Consider the following 17,357-nt stretch of genomic DNA (forward strand, 5'->3'; position numbering starts at 1 on the left):
GCCCTAAAAACGGATCAGAAAAAATAGAAGGAAGAAAGCAAAGCCTTTGGGGACAACCCTGCAAAAAGGGCCATTTGCAACACAGCTATAAATCAACAGACATCTCTCTAAAATAAAGAGCTAAAAGAGAATCTCTTCTGAAGAGAGATGAACTCACAGATCGCAGCAAAGAGACAATAGTACTTTCAAGTCTTGAAGCCAAGGTGATGAGAGAAATTGAGAATGTGAATGAGAGAATGCACCAATATAGATCTCTAAAAACACAAATTGTAAAACCATATATTTCCCATTCTCTTTGTCCAAAAGGGTTTCACAAATCCCTGGGATCCGGTAAACTCCCTAATTTCTCACGTCTTCACAATAGACCACAGAAACAAGATCTTGAAAAATACTTTGTTCTCATCTTACAGCCCAGAAAGTTTCCCATGAGTCATATTTCCTTTCATCCCCTCTCCTCCCATTGACCACACTATCAATTGTCTGATATATAACAGATGCCTATTTACTAGCTGACAGAAGGCTTCTGGGAAGTTACAGCATCTGCAGTGTTAGAGAAGAAACTTCTCATACAAAACAAATGTTCAACGTGGAAAAAAGCCCTTTCATCACTGTTAACATAGCATCAGTTATCAAGCTAACTTTAATCAATACATTTTGTCACTCCACATGTACGCTTGCAACAACTACATATGACTAGCCACTTCAAATTTTGCATTTATTATATGTGAGCGATTTTGCATAAACTTTTGCATTTTCTATTTGAATGTGTTTTTATTTTTAAATGAAGAAAATTTGCTTTAACCCCATGAGATAAACATGCTGCTAGAAGTGTAGGAATCAATCAAGAGTAGTTGGTGTATGAACTCAGGGTGGGTGCCTGTAGTTTGTAGAGGTGGACCTAATGCCTTATTAGACATGCTCTGACTGAGGTAGCCTGAGGGTGTGTGATGGTTCGGTTAAGAGAGGAATAGGGATGGTTGTGTAGTCCTTCCTCTATGTTTCTAGCTCTAGATTCTTCTGGGCAGAGGTAGGCACAAATTACTCTGCAACCCTATCAGGCTGGTGGAGTCATGGGTGCTCTGTAGCAACATTACATGGCAAAAAACAATACCAGTGTTCAAGTAATGTAAAACCTGCAGTCAAAGCAAGGGACTACTTTATTTTCTCTATAACCAATGCAAAGCCATTGTCATAATATTAACCTCTCGAAAATACCATCTCCAAAATCAACAACAAATAAAGGAAATAAACATGCTTAAAAAGAATGCATTGAAGGTGTACAAATATGCATTCAAATAATACATTGGAGGTGTTAAATGGTGATACTAAGAACATGGGTTATTAGCTGGAGAGATATGAGTCCTATCCATGTAATAAGTCCCCAAATCCTCTAAAGTCAAACATACTCTCTATGATTTAAACCAAGCTTTAATCCCTTGTACCTGTGGCACAGAGCAGACAGGCTTAACATAAGAAAACATGAAAAGTATTTAGCAATAAAAAAGTCAAAACACAACTCAATAAATTCTCACAACTAATTTCTAAACATTTTAAAATAAATTAACAAGATAATGTTGCCAAAATTAGAAAGAAATCCAATAAAGGGGACCGGACATGTGAATTTTTACATTTTAGGGCAAATACCACCAGCAAAAACTAAAGCGCCAACTGGAAATTAATGTTCACAGTTGAGGTGCACCCAGGCACAATTTCTGGCCTAGTGAAAGGTTAGATAAAACCAAGCAGTTCTTCTCAGTCAAAGCTTTGTCTTAGTCTTTTTAGTCTCTAAAAAGTTTAACTTAGTCTTTTTATAGAAGTTATAATCCTCCGGCGTGGCAAGGCTGAAATCTGTATCCACAGAAGTCCTCTCAAAGCCGGATGACCACATGACGGGTTCCAAAATAAGCCATTGATTTTGGGTGGAAAAACTAAAAGCAAGAGAAATTGAAATTTCATGGGCAACAAATCCTCATGTGAGGCAAATACTTTTTGTGCATTTGCCGGGTCAAGGTTTCTAATGTATTTTATGGGTATAAAAATCCTCCAGTGGGGAAAACACAAAGCTGTATCCAATGAAGTCATATCACAATTGCACACCTATGCCACAAGAGGCCACTAAAGCTCTGGAGCTCTTGAAAGTCCAAGTTGTTCTACATTTCAACTTTTCAGATTTTTGGGCAGTTCCTCTTAATCACTTTTAAGGCTCCTAGGACTTCAGGGACAGCAATTGCAGGCCAGGACACACTCCAGAAGAGGACATCCAGTCATGGTCCAGTTTTAACTGGTCCACTGATCACTCCAGAAAAAAAGGGCCTCTGACAGCTTGTCATGTCCCTGCATCTACACAGGAGGTAAGCCAACTGTTGGAGTTCACTTCTTACTCCTGGGTGCAAGTAGGATCAGATCCAGCCTTTCAGGACACCTCCTGGTTATAGACAGCCAGCCAAATCCTCGCCTGTTCTGCCAGGGGTCCATAAAGTATTCTGAGGAGCGGGGATGATGCATTTCAGTAGCCAGTGGGTAGGGGCAACTCCTGGACACTTCCTGATGAATGAGCAAATAAATCCAAGAATACAACTTTCCAATTTTGCAGCACATCCTCTTTGCCTCACTACAAACTATCCGACAGTGCACCATTTTCATAGAAATGCAGCATAGCAACATCTTTCTGTTCCTGGAGGAAGCTTGTGGCACACCTAGGGATTTGTTTAAGGTAATGAGCAGTTCCTTTCTACTTATCCACTTTAAGTTGCTTCTGGAGCCCCTCCTTCTCCGAAACTAAAGCCAGGAGGCTAAATTGTGTTCTGGGATCAAAAGACCCGTCTCCTCTAAGCATCCACTATCGCTAAACTATAAAAGTTGAGGTCTCCTCTTGGTCCCTTTTAGGTTCGTAATGTTCCTGTAAACTTTTAAACCACCCTTCTTGGTTTAAGCTGGGTCACATCCCTTGTCCTCACCCTGCTGCAAGACCCAAGACATTGTCTCTACTCTGAGAGAAGCATTTCACACCTCATCAAAGTAGCAGCGATATACCGGCTCCAGGTAGGCCAATACTAATTAGTCCACATTGGCCTCAGGCAGGAAAATTATGACTTTTTAAAGGTAATTTTCCTGTACATTTTTCAAAAATCCAACTTCACCAGTGAATTGGATTCTATAAATATTTAAAATAGAGGTTGTACTGTCTCTGCAGCTTATTTCAAACCCAATACACAGAGTTAACATAGTTAACTGTACTTCATATTTTCATAGAACCAGCTGCAGTGCAAAAAGCTTTCAGGAGCTATTGACTGTAGGAACAAGCAAACATTACATTTACATGTTTGACATTTAATTATCACACACCCTACCTTGTGAGATACAAGCCTTGCACAGAAGTGACTTACTTATTATATGAAAATAGGGTTTCCATCCTTTCAAAAGGTATATTATAACAGGTTTGCCTGAAGGTCTAAAATTTGCCGGAGCCAGTCTATGCATGGAGGCTTGAAACCATATTTTCCTTGTCAGCCTAGTGAATGGCCATAGGTGTTGCTGTGCACAGGTGACATTTAACTGAATATGCAATTGGTTTATTTTCTTACACCATATGCTGTGGAATCAGTGGAAAGGTAGATATGCCAATTGGTATTCAGACAGTTTTACCATACTTTAGGGATCAGAGCACCTGCAATGGTGACTGGATAGCAGTTACCCAGTGTGCGGAGCAGCATCAGTCAACAGAAAATAGTGGCGATTGCGCAAAAAGGGACACTTTCTCACTGTAACAATCAGAAGAAAAGTATGTAATTTAAGGGGGCTGGAGAAGATAAATATGTTTTTTTATCTAAATTAAAAGTGCTACCAGATGGATCATGATAGCATTGCAAACATATATGAAGTAAATAAATCAAGAGTATCTAACAATAAAACGTATCCGGTAATGATATAAAGTTCGAAAACGATGTATTGTGGTTGTTTTTTCTAAATGTCTAGCTCTCGATGTGAGGTAAACGAAACATTATGGTTATACTATCTTAAGCACATCGTAGAATATAGAGTACATTGGTTTAAAAAATGGTTCACATACCACACAGTAATAGACACAAGAAGCCACAGTGTCCTTCCTAAGGATGTAGTTTTATGCTCCTGCCACCCTATGAAAGGATAAAACTGAAAACATGTTCCAAGTCATAATCTAGTGAATCAAGTGAAGCAATTTACAAATATTTGCAAGTAAGATTTAGAGTTTAAGACTGTTAATTGTTTTCATGGCACTATATATGTATTTGTTACTTTATTTATAAGTTGAGTAATATGTACATCTTTCCAAAACATTTTTTTCCTGCAATGATTTAATCGCTGTGTTTGTTTGTTGTAGATGTGTTGATCCAGATCTTAAATCACTTGCAGTTGGCATCCACACACTCATTATGAGAACGCTAGGTAAGAGGAATGGATTATGTGCCCAGTACTGGAACATTTAGGTTTAAGGAGTAAATGATGTAACGTTGAAATACTGTATGTAAACTATCAATGACCTTTTAATTTTAGGATTGTATTACCAGGCGTGCGCCTAATGTTACAATGTCAATATTGCAAATATTAGTTTACAGATTTTTGTTTTTAATCTCTGATTTAATTGAGGTCTACCAACTACAGGATTTGGGCATTTGTGCATATATGTCTGGCAACAACCTTCACCAAACTAGTTTAAATAAAAACTAGTACTAAATATTCCAGCAGTATTTATTATTCACCAACCTCAAAACAATGGATACTTTTGATTCTGTTCGATTTGGAATGGTGAATTCCCAGAGGATACTGGAACCTTGATTTACTCCTTGCATAGTAGATCAATGGGATTAGTTTATAGGGTGCTCTCTCTCTCTCTCTCTCTCTCTCTCTCTCTCTCTCTCTCTCTCTCTCTCTCTCTCTCTCTCTCTCTCTCTCTCTCTCTCTCTCTCTCTCTCTCTCTCTCTCTCTCTCTCTCTCTCTCTCTCTCTCTCTCTCTCTCTCTCTCTCTCTCTCTCTCTCTCTCTCTCTCAGTTAAAGGTAAGCCCTGTGGTTACCTGATTGTGATCTATGAATGTCTGGCCCATGCAGCGGGTGTGGGTAACATTCACACACTCATGGGGTTGATTTCTTAGTCTACAACTGCAGAGGCTGCCATAAGCAGAACAATCTTCAAAGGACTGCCTCTAAGCGGTAGTATACTGGGCAGCGCTCAGGGATCAGATGCAAACTGGCTTCACAGCCACATCTTGTGTGTTTGAGGCAGTTGTAGCCTCTGGGTGTGTTTATGGCATCCTGCTTTGGTGGCAATTCAGGCTGCTGGGTGACACAGAAGATGCAGCTTCATTTACAGCTCAAGAACTTTCCAGAGCAACTGGGGACCCTGTACCAGCACAGGTCACTCCTGGATTGCTCATCCCAGTTCACCAGTTTACTATGGGTGCTCCTCTCATAAGGAACATGCTGAGCCTCTCCTGCTGTAGTGTCAGGCACTCTCCTTCCCTGTCTCCGCAGGCTTTATAAATTCTTCAGGCAGATTCTCAGCTCTTCAATCAAAAAGTGTAGACTTCTGTGATGTCTCTGTTGATGCTAACATATCAGTTAATCTAAGAAAAAGTGCCTTAGCAGGAACGTAGATGGCGTTAACCATTAACCTCAAGAACATGAGGCAATGTGTCCCAAATAAATCATGATAGTCATTAAATAAGCTTGAATCAAAAAGGATGAAGTCCAATGAATTTAGAAATCATGAAGAAGTACTTTTATAATTGTGGATCAATACAGAAGGCAAAAAAGAGATTGATTAAATGCATGGTAAATTATTTTAGGGACTTGGCACAGTGCTCAACCAGTAGCAGCACAGAGTCTGAAATGAAGGCAAGTCTCAAAGCAAAAATATCCAAATCAAGATACAGATTGACAAAATTCTGCTTTTGTTAGAGTTGGGGCAAAGCAGACTGGAGCACCTCCAGATATACCAGCTTTTATAGCCAAATCTAAAATAGATATTAATGGGAATTGCACAGTCTGTGTAAGGTAAACAAAGATAAAACGAATAACCCTTCAGAATTATATGTCACCTATTGCCACCATTCTAGCACTATCCACTAACTGAATAGTAATGTGCAGAATTCGAATCTAACATCATCATACGTGTTAGTACAAATCTAGTTACAGAAACAATGTAAGTCTCATATTCACAGTGTTATTGGAAGGAAGGCTTTGATCGTAGCAAAAGGTTACCTCTAGACTTCTTTGAGAAAAGCATGTCAACACAGAGCATCAGTGCACATTTTGGTTACATGCGGAGACAGAAAGAGAAATGAAAACAAACATCAATGCTGCATTGGAAAATAATATAGAGTTGAGGTCTAGTTCTGGCCTAGATGTCAAACAAAGGAAAATACTGTATTTCAGAGGTGTAGAGTGCTCATTTTAGTGCAAAGATATTGATAATATTGAGCACACTTTTTATTGAATCTAAATCAACTCTTACATCCCCTTACTTCTCTAAGACTGGCTGTCATACTGACACCAGCCCATGAACTTTTTGAGTACTCTGAAGAACACTGCTTTCTTTGATAAAGAAGATCTTTGCACTAGAAAATGAGGAGGTTTGGATCGTACTTTGTACATAATTTATAGACAAGCTGTGCATCCACTGCTCGAGGATTCAGAACCACCTTGGGTTGGTTCTCTTTAACATATATTTCAGGCAGCTCTGCAGAGACAGCCTTTGTGCAAAGTGATCGCTCATACAACATGTAGCAATGGGTTTGTCTACAGGCAAGAGTACCCACAACAGGGTATTAATGACTTAATTTGATCTGATTTGAATATATAGTATGTGATTACCCAAGTCTGGGTGCCCTGGCGCTAGAGACTAACAGGCATATGTACAATACCCTTGCGCCTTCCTGTGTCACACTAGCATCATTTTTTGGCACTAATGTGGTGTTAGGAAGGCTTTTCTGCTGTGCTGTATTTACAAAGTGGCACAATGCCCTCATTGCACCACTTTGCACTCCCTTGCACCACATTATGTCTGCGCCAAGATTTCACTGTTGACACTAGTGCAGCAAAGCACCACAATAGCATAAATAATTCTGATGCTATTGTCCTAACGACCTCCATGGTACACCGTATTGTAAATAGGGCGCACTCATGGTGTCGGTGGGGCAAGGGTGACGCAAGAAAACTGTCGCTTCAGCACTGATGCACCAGTTTCTTGTAAATATGTCCCTATTTACAAGCCCCTGTGCGCCACCTGAAAATCGCTTTTAATGACGGTCTGCTGGAGCACATTACATTGATTGTTTTTGTGCAGAAGGTATCCCTTCCTGTACAAAAACAATCTCACCAACAATACAGACACCCTTGCATCATGGTGCAAAGGTGCCTGCGTTGGGACTAGGCAGTAATTAGTGCACGGGCAGAAAGAACAGGAATGCCCCATATGTCATTAATATGGAGCATTCCTGTCCTTTGTTTTTGATGCAGGGCAGTGCAGCAAAAAGCCTTGCATCACTGCCTTGTGCAAAAAAGTGTCTGCAGCCTGACTCTGATCACATGACTGGATGTAATTGGCAGTTAGGCTTTGTGTATTCCACCTAGACAGCTACACACAATGGGAGCTTAGGTGTGACTTGATAGGCCATCCTGGTAGGATGGGAGGGAGGGACTGGGCACAGCCTTATTTACACTTCAAAAGGCTGTGTCCTGTCCCCACACAATGGGGGTCATTACAACCCTGGCGGACGGTGTTAAAGTGGCGGTAAGACCGGCAACAGGCTGGCGGTCTTTTTTTGAGTATTATGACCATGGCGGTTACCGCCATGGTCATCCGCCGCTTCTCCGTTCCGCCCGCCAGTGTGGAGACGACCGCTGGGCTGGAGACCTGGGTCTCCAGCCTGGCGGCTGTGACAATACCACCGCCGGTATTTCGACCCGGCTGACCGCCGTGGATTTCCAGCGGTAGGAACCGCCATGAAATCCATGGCGGTAAGCAATATCAGTGCCAGGGAATTCCTTCCCTGGCACTGATAGGGGTCTCCTCCACCCCCCACCGCCACCCCAACTCCCTCCCCTACACACCACTCCTGCCACCCCCCAAAGGTGGCAGGACCCCCCTCCCCACCCGACCCCGACATTACCTTACACATTCACACCGACACGCATGCAGGCACCACCAACACACATACCCGCACACACACCGACACACATGCCAACATCCACACACAGTCAGAGACACACACCCACATTCAAACATACACGCACACATCCATACAGACATACCTACAGACATACACGCACTCATTCCCAAAACACGCAACACCCCCGCAAGCATACACGCACTCACACACCCCCTCTACATACACACAAGCACACCACCATGCACCCACACAACACACAACACCCCCCCGCCCCTCTCCCCTAACGGACGATCGACTTACCTGTTCCGTCGATCCTCCGGGAGGGGACGGGAGCCATGGGGGCAGCTCTGCCGACACCACACCGCCAACAGAACACCGCTGTGCCGAATCACAGGACATGATTCGCAGGCCGGTGTTCTGTTGGCGGGCGGTGGAGGTGGAGCAACCTGCACTTCCCCGCCACCCGTCAGTATGGCTGTTGGCGGCTCTCCGTCGGAAAAAACGACGGAGAGCTGCCAACAGTCATAATACGCAGAGCGGAAAACTGCCACCACTGGCGGTCTTCAGCACGGCGGTGCCTCGGCGGTCTTGTAAAAAGACTGCCGAGGTTGTAATGACCCCCAAAGTCTGGAGTAGTATGTCCGGAGGCAGGGCAGGAATAGGGGGCATCTGTGCACTGCAAAGGCATCTCTTTGAATCTCTCCCACTTCAAAGACACAACCGGTGTAAGTACTAGACCTCAGAAACTACTATGTCACTATACTTCTGGTCCTGTAGATACTCTTTCAGGAGTGCTGTGCTGCTGAAAGGACTTACACTCTGCTGGACTCCTGCTCTGCTGTGCTGATCTGCTGCCTTCTTGCCTGGACCTGTGTCTCTCCAACTCAGAATCCATGGTAACTTCCAACCACCCTGCTTCTACAACTGGACTCTGCCATCTGAAAGTCTACTCTGCCAAATGGTGCAACCCCAGGCCTGGACCCTTGGAAGTGGGCCTAGGTTGCTTCCTATAGAACTGACACATCTTCTATGCTGAGCAGTGCACCCTCGATCCAAACCAACACATCTCCTTGGCTGAATCTTATATCCTTAAGCAGAGCTAATGCATCACTACTGCTGTGTGGATTGGACTGGCGGCAGAATGCCCAAGTCACCCTGGCAGTCTCAGAACTGACACATCACTAACAATGCAGCGCATCACCATCCCAGGTTCTTGCACCTCTTGTCGATTGTAGCTCGACAATGATGCTGGCCTCCATATTGAACCTCACAGCTCTTTGGAACCGAGGCACCACCTTAGCTGTGTGCTGTATTCCTCGATGCCCAGACTTCGCATTGCAAGCCTCTGCCACCTGGATCCTCAACAACGCCGTGCAGGACCTTGCACCGCAGCCTCATTGGCTAAGCTGTGCAGCTCTTCTTTGACCTGGACCTACACAATGCTCCATAGCCAGTAGTCAATTACTTTGTTCCACACGCCTAACTAGATCCCTGTAGCCAGTCTGTGCTCCATCATGGTCAGCCTAACCTTTTGACATTATCCCAATCAGGCTCTTTTATATATATCCGGTTGGTGCTTTTAGCTTTTCAACGTTATAGTACATCCTTTAAAAATTCATAACTCAAGTTCTACTGATAGAATTGTTCTCATTTTAGTCATGTTTTATTTATTGGATTAAGATCTATTTTTCTAAACTGGCAGGGATTCTTTTGATGTGGTGTTTTTACTGTTTGAAGTGCTGCACAAATACTTTACACAGTGATTTCAATGTAAGCCTGACTGCTCTGTGCCAAGTTACTAGAGGGTGAACACAGGTTAATTTGGGGTTTGCTGGTGCCTTACCCTGAGTAGAATTGTGGTTGCTGATTGACCAGGGCTCACGCTTCAGTCAACTAGGAATCCAATTTTTAAGAACAATGAAGTAAAAAAAATTAAATCAACATGTCTTTGAGTCTTTTAACATTTTTCGGCCCGCAAAATGCAGCCAAAAAAACTACCAAAAAGGGGATATTTACTGCAGCTAAAAAGAATAGGGCTCCAGCTAGGGCAGGGCTTTCCAACCTTTTATGTAGTGAGAGCTACTTCTGATCACTGAAAATCATTGTGAGCTGCTGAAGGCTAACCCACTCTTGCATTGTTACCAGACACCCCCATGCCCAACTTCATTGACTTTGAGCCTAATGTCCAAAGATTCAGATACTACCGTTCGAACAAAATACTTTGACTAGGGGCACTGTGACAGGGTTGCCATGTGTGTCAGTGAGAGGGTAGCCTTTAAGGACATATGGATGTGGGAGCCTACAAATGGGATATATTTGTATGGGTGACTAGGAATCTGTGTCATATTTACTTGCAGCAGAGGACATGCCTTTCGCTGTATGTGGCACCGTTACCTGTATAACACAAACATACAATTGTTTTTATTTAAGTGATAGAAATTAAAAATGTTCAGAATATGGAAAATGTTTCTACACTTCAAATTTTTCTCATTTAAAAAAATGGTTGTGTTTTTCATTTATACGTATGGCACGGTGTCTTCTGGCCACTAGGAGCGAGAGGCCTGCTGTTTGTAAATGCCTCACTTTCAAATGGGGGAACAATAAAATGAAGAGTTAACTTAAATATTAAGGTAACTTCTCATTTTAATTTTCTCCCATTAAAAGCACTAAAACATATTTCTGTTCATACCTCCAATATTGAATTGACAAGTACTTTTATTTAAGAGTCAAATACCTGAGTTCTACAGTTGGTCACCTCTGTGCCCCAGCCTGGGCCATAAATATGACTGAACACTGCTCATTATCAGGCCCTGTTATCTGCAGCCTAATAATATTGTAAAATGAAAACAGCCTCCCCTTAAGGCTAAAAGGAAAATATGGCACAGTGCTTATTTAAAAATTAAATCAAGGCTATGAGCCCTTCTATCAGTGTCTGTGAGCTACTGGTAACTTGCAATTGACTGACTGGAAGCACTTGAGCTAAGGAGACTTTAAAAGAACATGGTAAGCTCTCCTGGGGTCATGGAGTTATTGACACAGGAGACACCGTTTTTTATACTGTTGCTGGGTGGCTTCTGCATTGTCTGCAGCCCCCCACAACATTGAACAAATATGCTTGGTGGTGTGCCTGCACCATCTAGATGACCCAACTGCTTGTAGAGGACTTGCCAGTATCTTAAAAAATTAAGGGCCATATTTATACTCTGGTTGCGCCGAATTTGCGTCGTTTTTTTAGACGCAAATTCGACGCAGAACTAACGCCAACTAACGCCATATTTATACTGTGGCGTTAGACGCTTCGGGCGCCAAAGTGCCCGGAGTGTGCGTCATTTTTTAGCGTGAACCCCTTCCTTGCGTTAATGATATGCAAGGGAGGCGTTCCCGTCTTAAAAAATGACTCCCAGGCCTTTACGTGGTATTTATACTCCCGGGCAAAAGAGACGCCCGGGAGTGGGCGTGGCCAAAAACGGCGCATTTGCGCCGCTTTTTAACGCCTGGGTCAGGGATGGCGTTAAGGGACAAGTGGGCTCAAAATGAGCCCAGAGTGCCCTCCCCTGCCCCCAGGGACCCCCCCTGCCACCCTTGCCCACCCCAGGAGGACACCCAAGGACGGAGGGACCCATCCCATGGACATTAAGGTAAGTTCAGGTAAGTATTTTTTTTTTTTTTTTTTGTGGCATAGGGGGGCCTGATTTGTGCCCCCCTACATGCCACTATGCCCAATGACCATGCCCAGGGGACAGAAGTCCCCTGGGCATGGCCATTGGGCAAGGGGGCATGACTCCTATCTTTACAATGATAGGAGTCATGTTGATGGGGGATGGGCGTCGAAAAAAAATGGCGCAAGTCGGGTTACGACGATTTTTTCGACGTAACCTGACTTGCCCCATTTTAAGACGCCCATACGCCATTTTCCCCCTACGCCGGCGCTGTCTGGTGTACGTGGTTTTTTTCCACGCAAACCAGGCAGCGCCGGTCTGCTTGCGCCGGCTAACGCCATTCCATAAATACGGCGCCCGCATGGCGCTTCAGAATGGCGTTAGACGGCGCAAAATTTTTTGACGCTAAACTGCGTTAGCGCAGTTTAGCGTCAAAAAGTATAAATATGGGCCTAAATAAGAAGCCCTCACAGGACGTTATTGGGCACTCCATTCCAGAGTAGTGAATAATAAATGAGTGGCTCCTGCTGCTCCAAATTATTCTTTTGTTTTTTTATTTGTTTGGGGTGCCCCTGGGCCCACCTGGGGAACCCATATATATTTCTTTTTATTGGGGGGCTGTCAGCGGGGAGCCCCAGGGCTGCTGTGGCCCCACCAACTTCCTGCAAGAGCAGGTCTCCCTGGAACTTCACATTGCGGTTGTTGCAGGTAGTAGAGTCTTGGCGCGATTGTGCCCGTTTGTGGTCGTGATGAGCCCTACTTCAGAATATCTACCTTTTTCTTGACAAGAAGCTCTCACTGATGGCTGCCAAGTGTCCAGGACCTGGAGGTCACCTCTCGGGCATATAGACTCAACCAGGCAGGTATAGTTGCAGCTGGTCAGCTGAGCAGTTGCAGGGAGGCCTCCGGAAGCTTGTTGTGTCCTTGTAGCTTGGAGTCACTGTGGGCAGCCTGGGATCAAGGCAAGCATGTTCTGTCTTCTTTTTTCATGCAGCAAGGCAATATCTCAAGCAGCAGGGCAGTCCTTCTTCTGAAACTTCCACAGGTCCAGGAGTGTTCTCATGAGTGCGTCTGAAGGTCCCACTTTTATACCTAGTTCCAGCCGTTATGTAGAGAAATTCCCAGACCTAAACACAAAACTGGTTCTGGTCAGTTCTTCCCCTGGTCCTGGCTCCAAACTGCCTAGGTTGGCACAAGGAACAGCAGGCCCGGTGTTGGGTTAGTTTGTGTGTGCTGTGGGCAAGGTCCTTTGAAAAGTAATGAGTAGGGTACAGTTGCTTCCCAAACATCATGCCAGGAAGACCTTCGCCCATTTATATCTAGGTCCCATTGCTTACTGTCTGGGCCCAAAACACATTTTTGATGGGGAAAATATTATCAGGCTCAGGCGGCTGGAAACTCCTAGAAAGGTCACAGAAACGTTAGGCAGGAAAATGTCAACTGTCTGAAAGTGGCATTTTCAGAATAATAACTTAAAATCCAACTTTACCATTAAAGGATTTGTAACATTACAATTAGTTTGAATGTAAGTAGTATTTCACTATCTGAATATAAAACGTAAACATACATGCCCTACTTTTTAGGAACCATGCATCTTGCTCTATGAGCTTTTAAGGCCTTTGTTAGATGTGACACAAATGTTAATAGGTAGGTTTAGATCTAGAAAAGGTTTATTTTGCCAGTTTGAAATGTTAGTTTAAAACTCATGGATAGGCTGCAGTGTCAGGTTTAAAATATGTTTTAAAAGACTGCTTTAGTGGGTGGCAGAATGAGTGCTGCAGCCCATTAATTTAATTTACAGGCCCTGAGTACATGCAGTATCACTTACCATGGACTTACAAGTAAATTGAATTTGCCAATTAGGTGTAGTCAAATTGTACAATTTTTAAGGTCAGACGACAAGCACTTTTACACTGGTTAGCACGAGTAAGGTTCACAGTATCCTAATGCCAGCAAAAATTATAACAGCATAGCAAGGCAAAACGTTTAGGGGAATACAATGCCAAGAATGTTGGGTCTAACAATGGATGCTTGTAGTAGCCTGCCCATCTCTAAACCCTCTTATGCTATGGTTAGTATTCCCTCCTTCTACTTCCCTTGTTATTCCCACATTTACTACCAAAATGTAGGTGTACCTCGGCGGAGATCTCTACCACCATGGTGAAGATCTCACCACAGAAAAGAGAGGTGTGGTAGAGATCTACACCCATAGATTAATGAATAGCACCTTGTAGTATGTAAGAAGTTTTACTTAGATAGTACTTCTTTATATACTACATGTTAGAAATGGGGTTTCTGGTTGGCTAGGGTATGCACCTAAGCCAGGTAGAACCCACCCACTTTAGTCAGGGCAAGGGAGTTACACAACCAAGGTAACCCATGCTCATCCCCTTGGTAGCTTGGCACGAGCAGTCAGGCCTATCCCAGAGGCAATGTGTAAAGCGTTTGCACAACACACACAACACATGTGAGTCACTATCCCGACAACAAAGGAAACACAACACCAAGTTATCCGAAAATATACTGTATTGTACCCAATGCAATTATTAGTCCAAACACGACATGTCGGTAATATCCTGCTACCTTAGCAGTTGTCAGAACATTACACATTACTTACCCTGCAGAACCAGCAGAAGTCACATATAACACACAGGTTACTTAGTATTCTGCCACCTAAGCAGTAGTCAGGAATCGCATTATTACACACATGCACTTGTCACAGAAATATCATAAACGCCCATATCAGGAACATCATAAAACATATGACAAGTCAAGAAAAACATACTAGCGTGTTATGTCCATAAAAGGAACATTAGCAAACATATATGTAGCATCATAAAACTATGCAGGTTAACAGATACATTCATCATGTCCATCCTAGGAGCATTTGAATCTGATAAGTCCCTTTGACAAAGTACCCGAATTTATGATGAACTGCACTTCCAGTCCCACAAGGAGAACAAAAGGAGTCCACGGCGCTCCACTGTGCAAAAACGGGGGCTCTCCAGTAATTGGGGGAGGAGGAGGGCAACACGCACCTCCTCTGGGTGTATTACTGCAATCACTGATGGGGGCTTAGAATGGTTAATCCATTTTCCTGTTCGGACATCTCAGTGTGCCAGTCTGTTATGAATAGAAGAGATGTCAAATTGCATAATTATTTTCTAGAGTTTGCATTCTATAATAAGAGACCCAACTGCCCACCCTTTTTTGGCCAGGTACGGAGAACTACAATTGATTATATTTTTGTATCCATCAGTCATTAGTGGGGGGACCTTGGAGAAAAGTGATAGTAAGCACAATCCGATTAGTTTAATCTTACATTTCCAGAGGTTGTTGCTAAAAGTGCCAGTAAAAGGGATGACTAATTTGGTAAGGGTCGATAACGTGCTTTGGCTTAAGTGGAAGAACATCAACATAGAGGAATTTTTCGCCAATATAATTAAGCAAAATATGGTGCGGTCCTTGCCTAGCCATTTAATTGTAGAATTTTTTGTTGTCCTCTGCAATAAAATTACGGACTCCCTTCTGGTTATAAGGAGGCATTTTAACAGCAAGGTATTTGGTTGGTTTGACAAATATTGTGCGGTAGTGAGGAGATAATTGACTAATGCCCTGAATAAAGTATCCAGAGATAGAGCAGTAATTGCTACACGTAGGTGGGTTTATCAAAGGGCTATAAAAGAAAGAAAGAGGAACATTAAAAATGAACTTAGTGTTAACCTTGTTAATGCCTGTGAAGGGAAGGATGCTCAGAGGTTTTGGCATATAGTTAGCTCAGAGGACCTTGTGTCAAGGAATCGGATGGACTGGGGACCAACTTACCATCAGACAAATCGGTCACGTACTTTAAACCCATATAAGGTGTATATATAGAGAGGGAGGCCCCTTACAATAAGCAGGGTTCATCCTCTCCTCTTAACATCAGATTAGACTATGGGAAAATCTTGGGGGCTGTTAGACCTGACAGCCTTAGGGAGGTCACCCCTAACTTTTTGCCTGCCTCCCTCCACTTTTTAGATACTGTTTTGGCTGGTTTTAAGACTCTGCACACTTTACCACTGCTAACCAGTGCTAAAGTGCATATGCTCTCTCCCTTTAACATGGTAACTTTGGATCATACCCAATTAGATTATTTAATTTATTTATAAGTCCCTAGTAAAGTGCGCTATGTGTGCCCAGGGCCTGTAGATTAAATGCTACTAGTGGGCCTACAGCACTGATTGTGCCACCCACTTAAGTAGCGCCTTAACCTTCTCTCAGGCCTGCCATTGCAAGGCCTGTGTGTGCAGTTTCAATGCCAATTCGACTTGGCATTTAAAAGTACTTGCCAAGCCTAAAACTCCCCTTTGTCTACATATAAGTCACCCCTAAAGTATGCCCTAGGTAACCCATAGGGCAGGGTGCTGTGTAGGCAAAAGGTGGGACATGTACCTGTGTAGTTACACGTCCTGGTAGTGTAAAACTCCTAAATTAGTTTTTACACAGCTGTGAGGCCTGCTCCCTTCATAGGCTAACATTGGGCCTGTCCTCATATATTGTTTGAGTGGTAGCTGCTGATCTGAAAGGAGTAGGAAGGTCCTATTTAGTATGGCCAGAATGGTGATACAAAATCCTGCTGACTGGTGAAGTTGGATTGAATATTACTATTTTAGAAAATGCCACTTTTAGAAAGTGAGCATTTCTCTGCACTTAAATCCTTCTGTGCCTTACAATCCACGTCTGGCTGGGTTTAGTTGACAGCTCCCTTGTGCATTCACACAGACACACCCCAAACACAGGATACTCAGCCTCACTTGCATACATCTGCATTTTTAATGGGTCTTCCTGGTGGAGGGTCTGACACTTGCATGTCAAAGGACAGTAGCCTGCCCCCACACAAAGGGCTGCCACACCCCCTACTGGGACCCTGGCAGACAGGATTGATCTGAAAGGTGACCTGGTGCACTTCCCACTTCAAAGGCATATTTGGGTATTTAAACAGGGCCTCTGCCTCTACCAACTCGGACACTTCCTGGAGAAGAACCCTGAACCAGAACCTGCATCCTGCCAAGAAGAACTGCCTGGCTGCCCAAAGGACTGACCTGTCTGCTTTCTGTGAAGGACTGCTACCTTGCTGTTGCCCTGCTGCCTTGCTTCTTTCTGGCTGTGGTGAAGAAGTGCTCTCCAAGGGCTTGTCTAGAGCTTGCCTCCTGTTCCCTGAAGTCTCAGGACCAAAGAGGCTTCATCTCCAACAAGAAGGACTCCTTGTGCGGTGAAATTTGCTGCACAGCAAGCCAGAAATGATGCACAGCCTGGACTGCGGTGATAAGTTCAACGCACGCCGAACCAGAACAACGCAGCCCGACTTTGCATTGAGAAGATCGACGCAGCACCAGCGTAGCGACTGGAAATTTGACACACGGCCCACTGGATCGATGCAGAGCCAAGCCGGAACGACACAGCCCAACTTCCAGAGAGGAATCTACGCAGCGCCTGCCGTGCAGTAGAAATTCTGACGCAACGTCCATCAAATCGACAAAGCTCCTGTGACTTCGTCCTGCCAGTGCAG

The 17,357-nt window shown here is 43.7% G+C and overlaps 1 protein-coding gene across 2 annotated transcripts in view; it reads left to right on the forward strand.

Moving 5' to 3' along the window:
- Positions 1 to 17,357, forward strand: part of LOC138287750 (solute carrier organic anion transporter family member 1C1-like) — a 450,721-nt gene that overhangs the window by 378,294 nt on the left and 55,070 nt on the right. For both annotated transcript variants that reach the window (XM_069228522.1, XM_069228523.1), the window contains one exon: positions 4,361 to 4,425. In XM_069228522.1, the coding sequence (XP_069084623.1) occupies positions 4,361 to 4,425 (65 nt within the window). The remainder of the gene's footprint in view (positions 1 to 4,360; positions 4,426 to 17,357) is intronic.

This window comes from Pleurodeles waltl, chromosome 4_1 (assembly GCF_031143425.1).
Source record: "Pleurodeles waltl isolate 20211129_DDA chromosome 4_1, aPleWal1.hap1.20221129, whole genome shotgun sequence".
NCBI classification, from domain to species: domain Eukaryota; kingdom Metazoa; phylum Chordata; class Amphibia; order Caudata; family Salamandridae; genus Pleurodeles; species Pleurodeles waltl.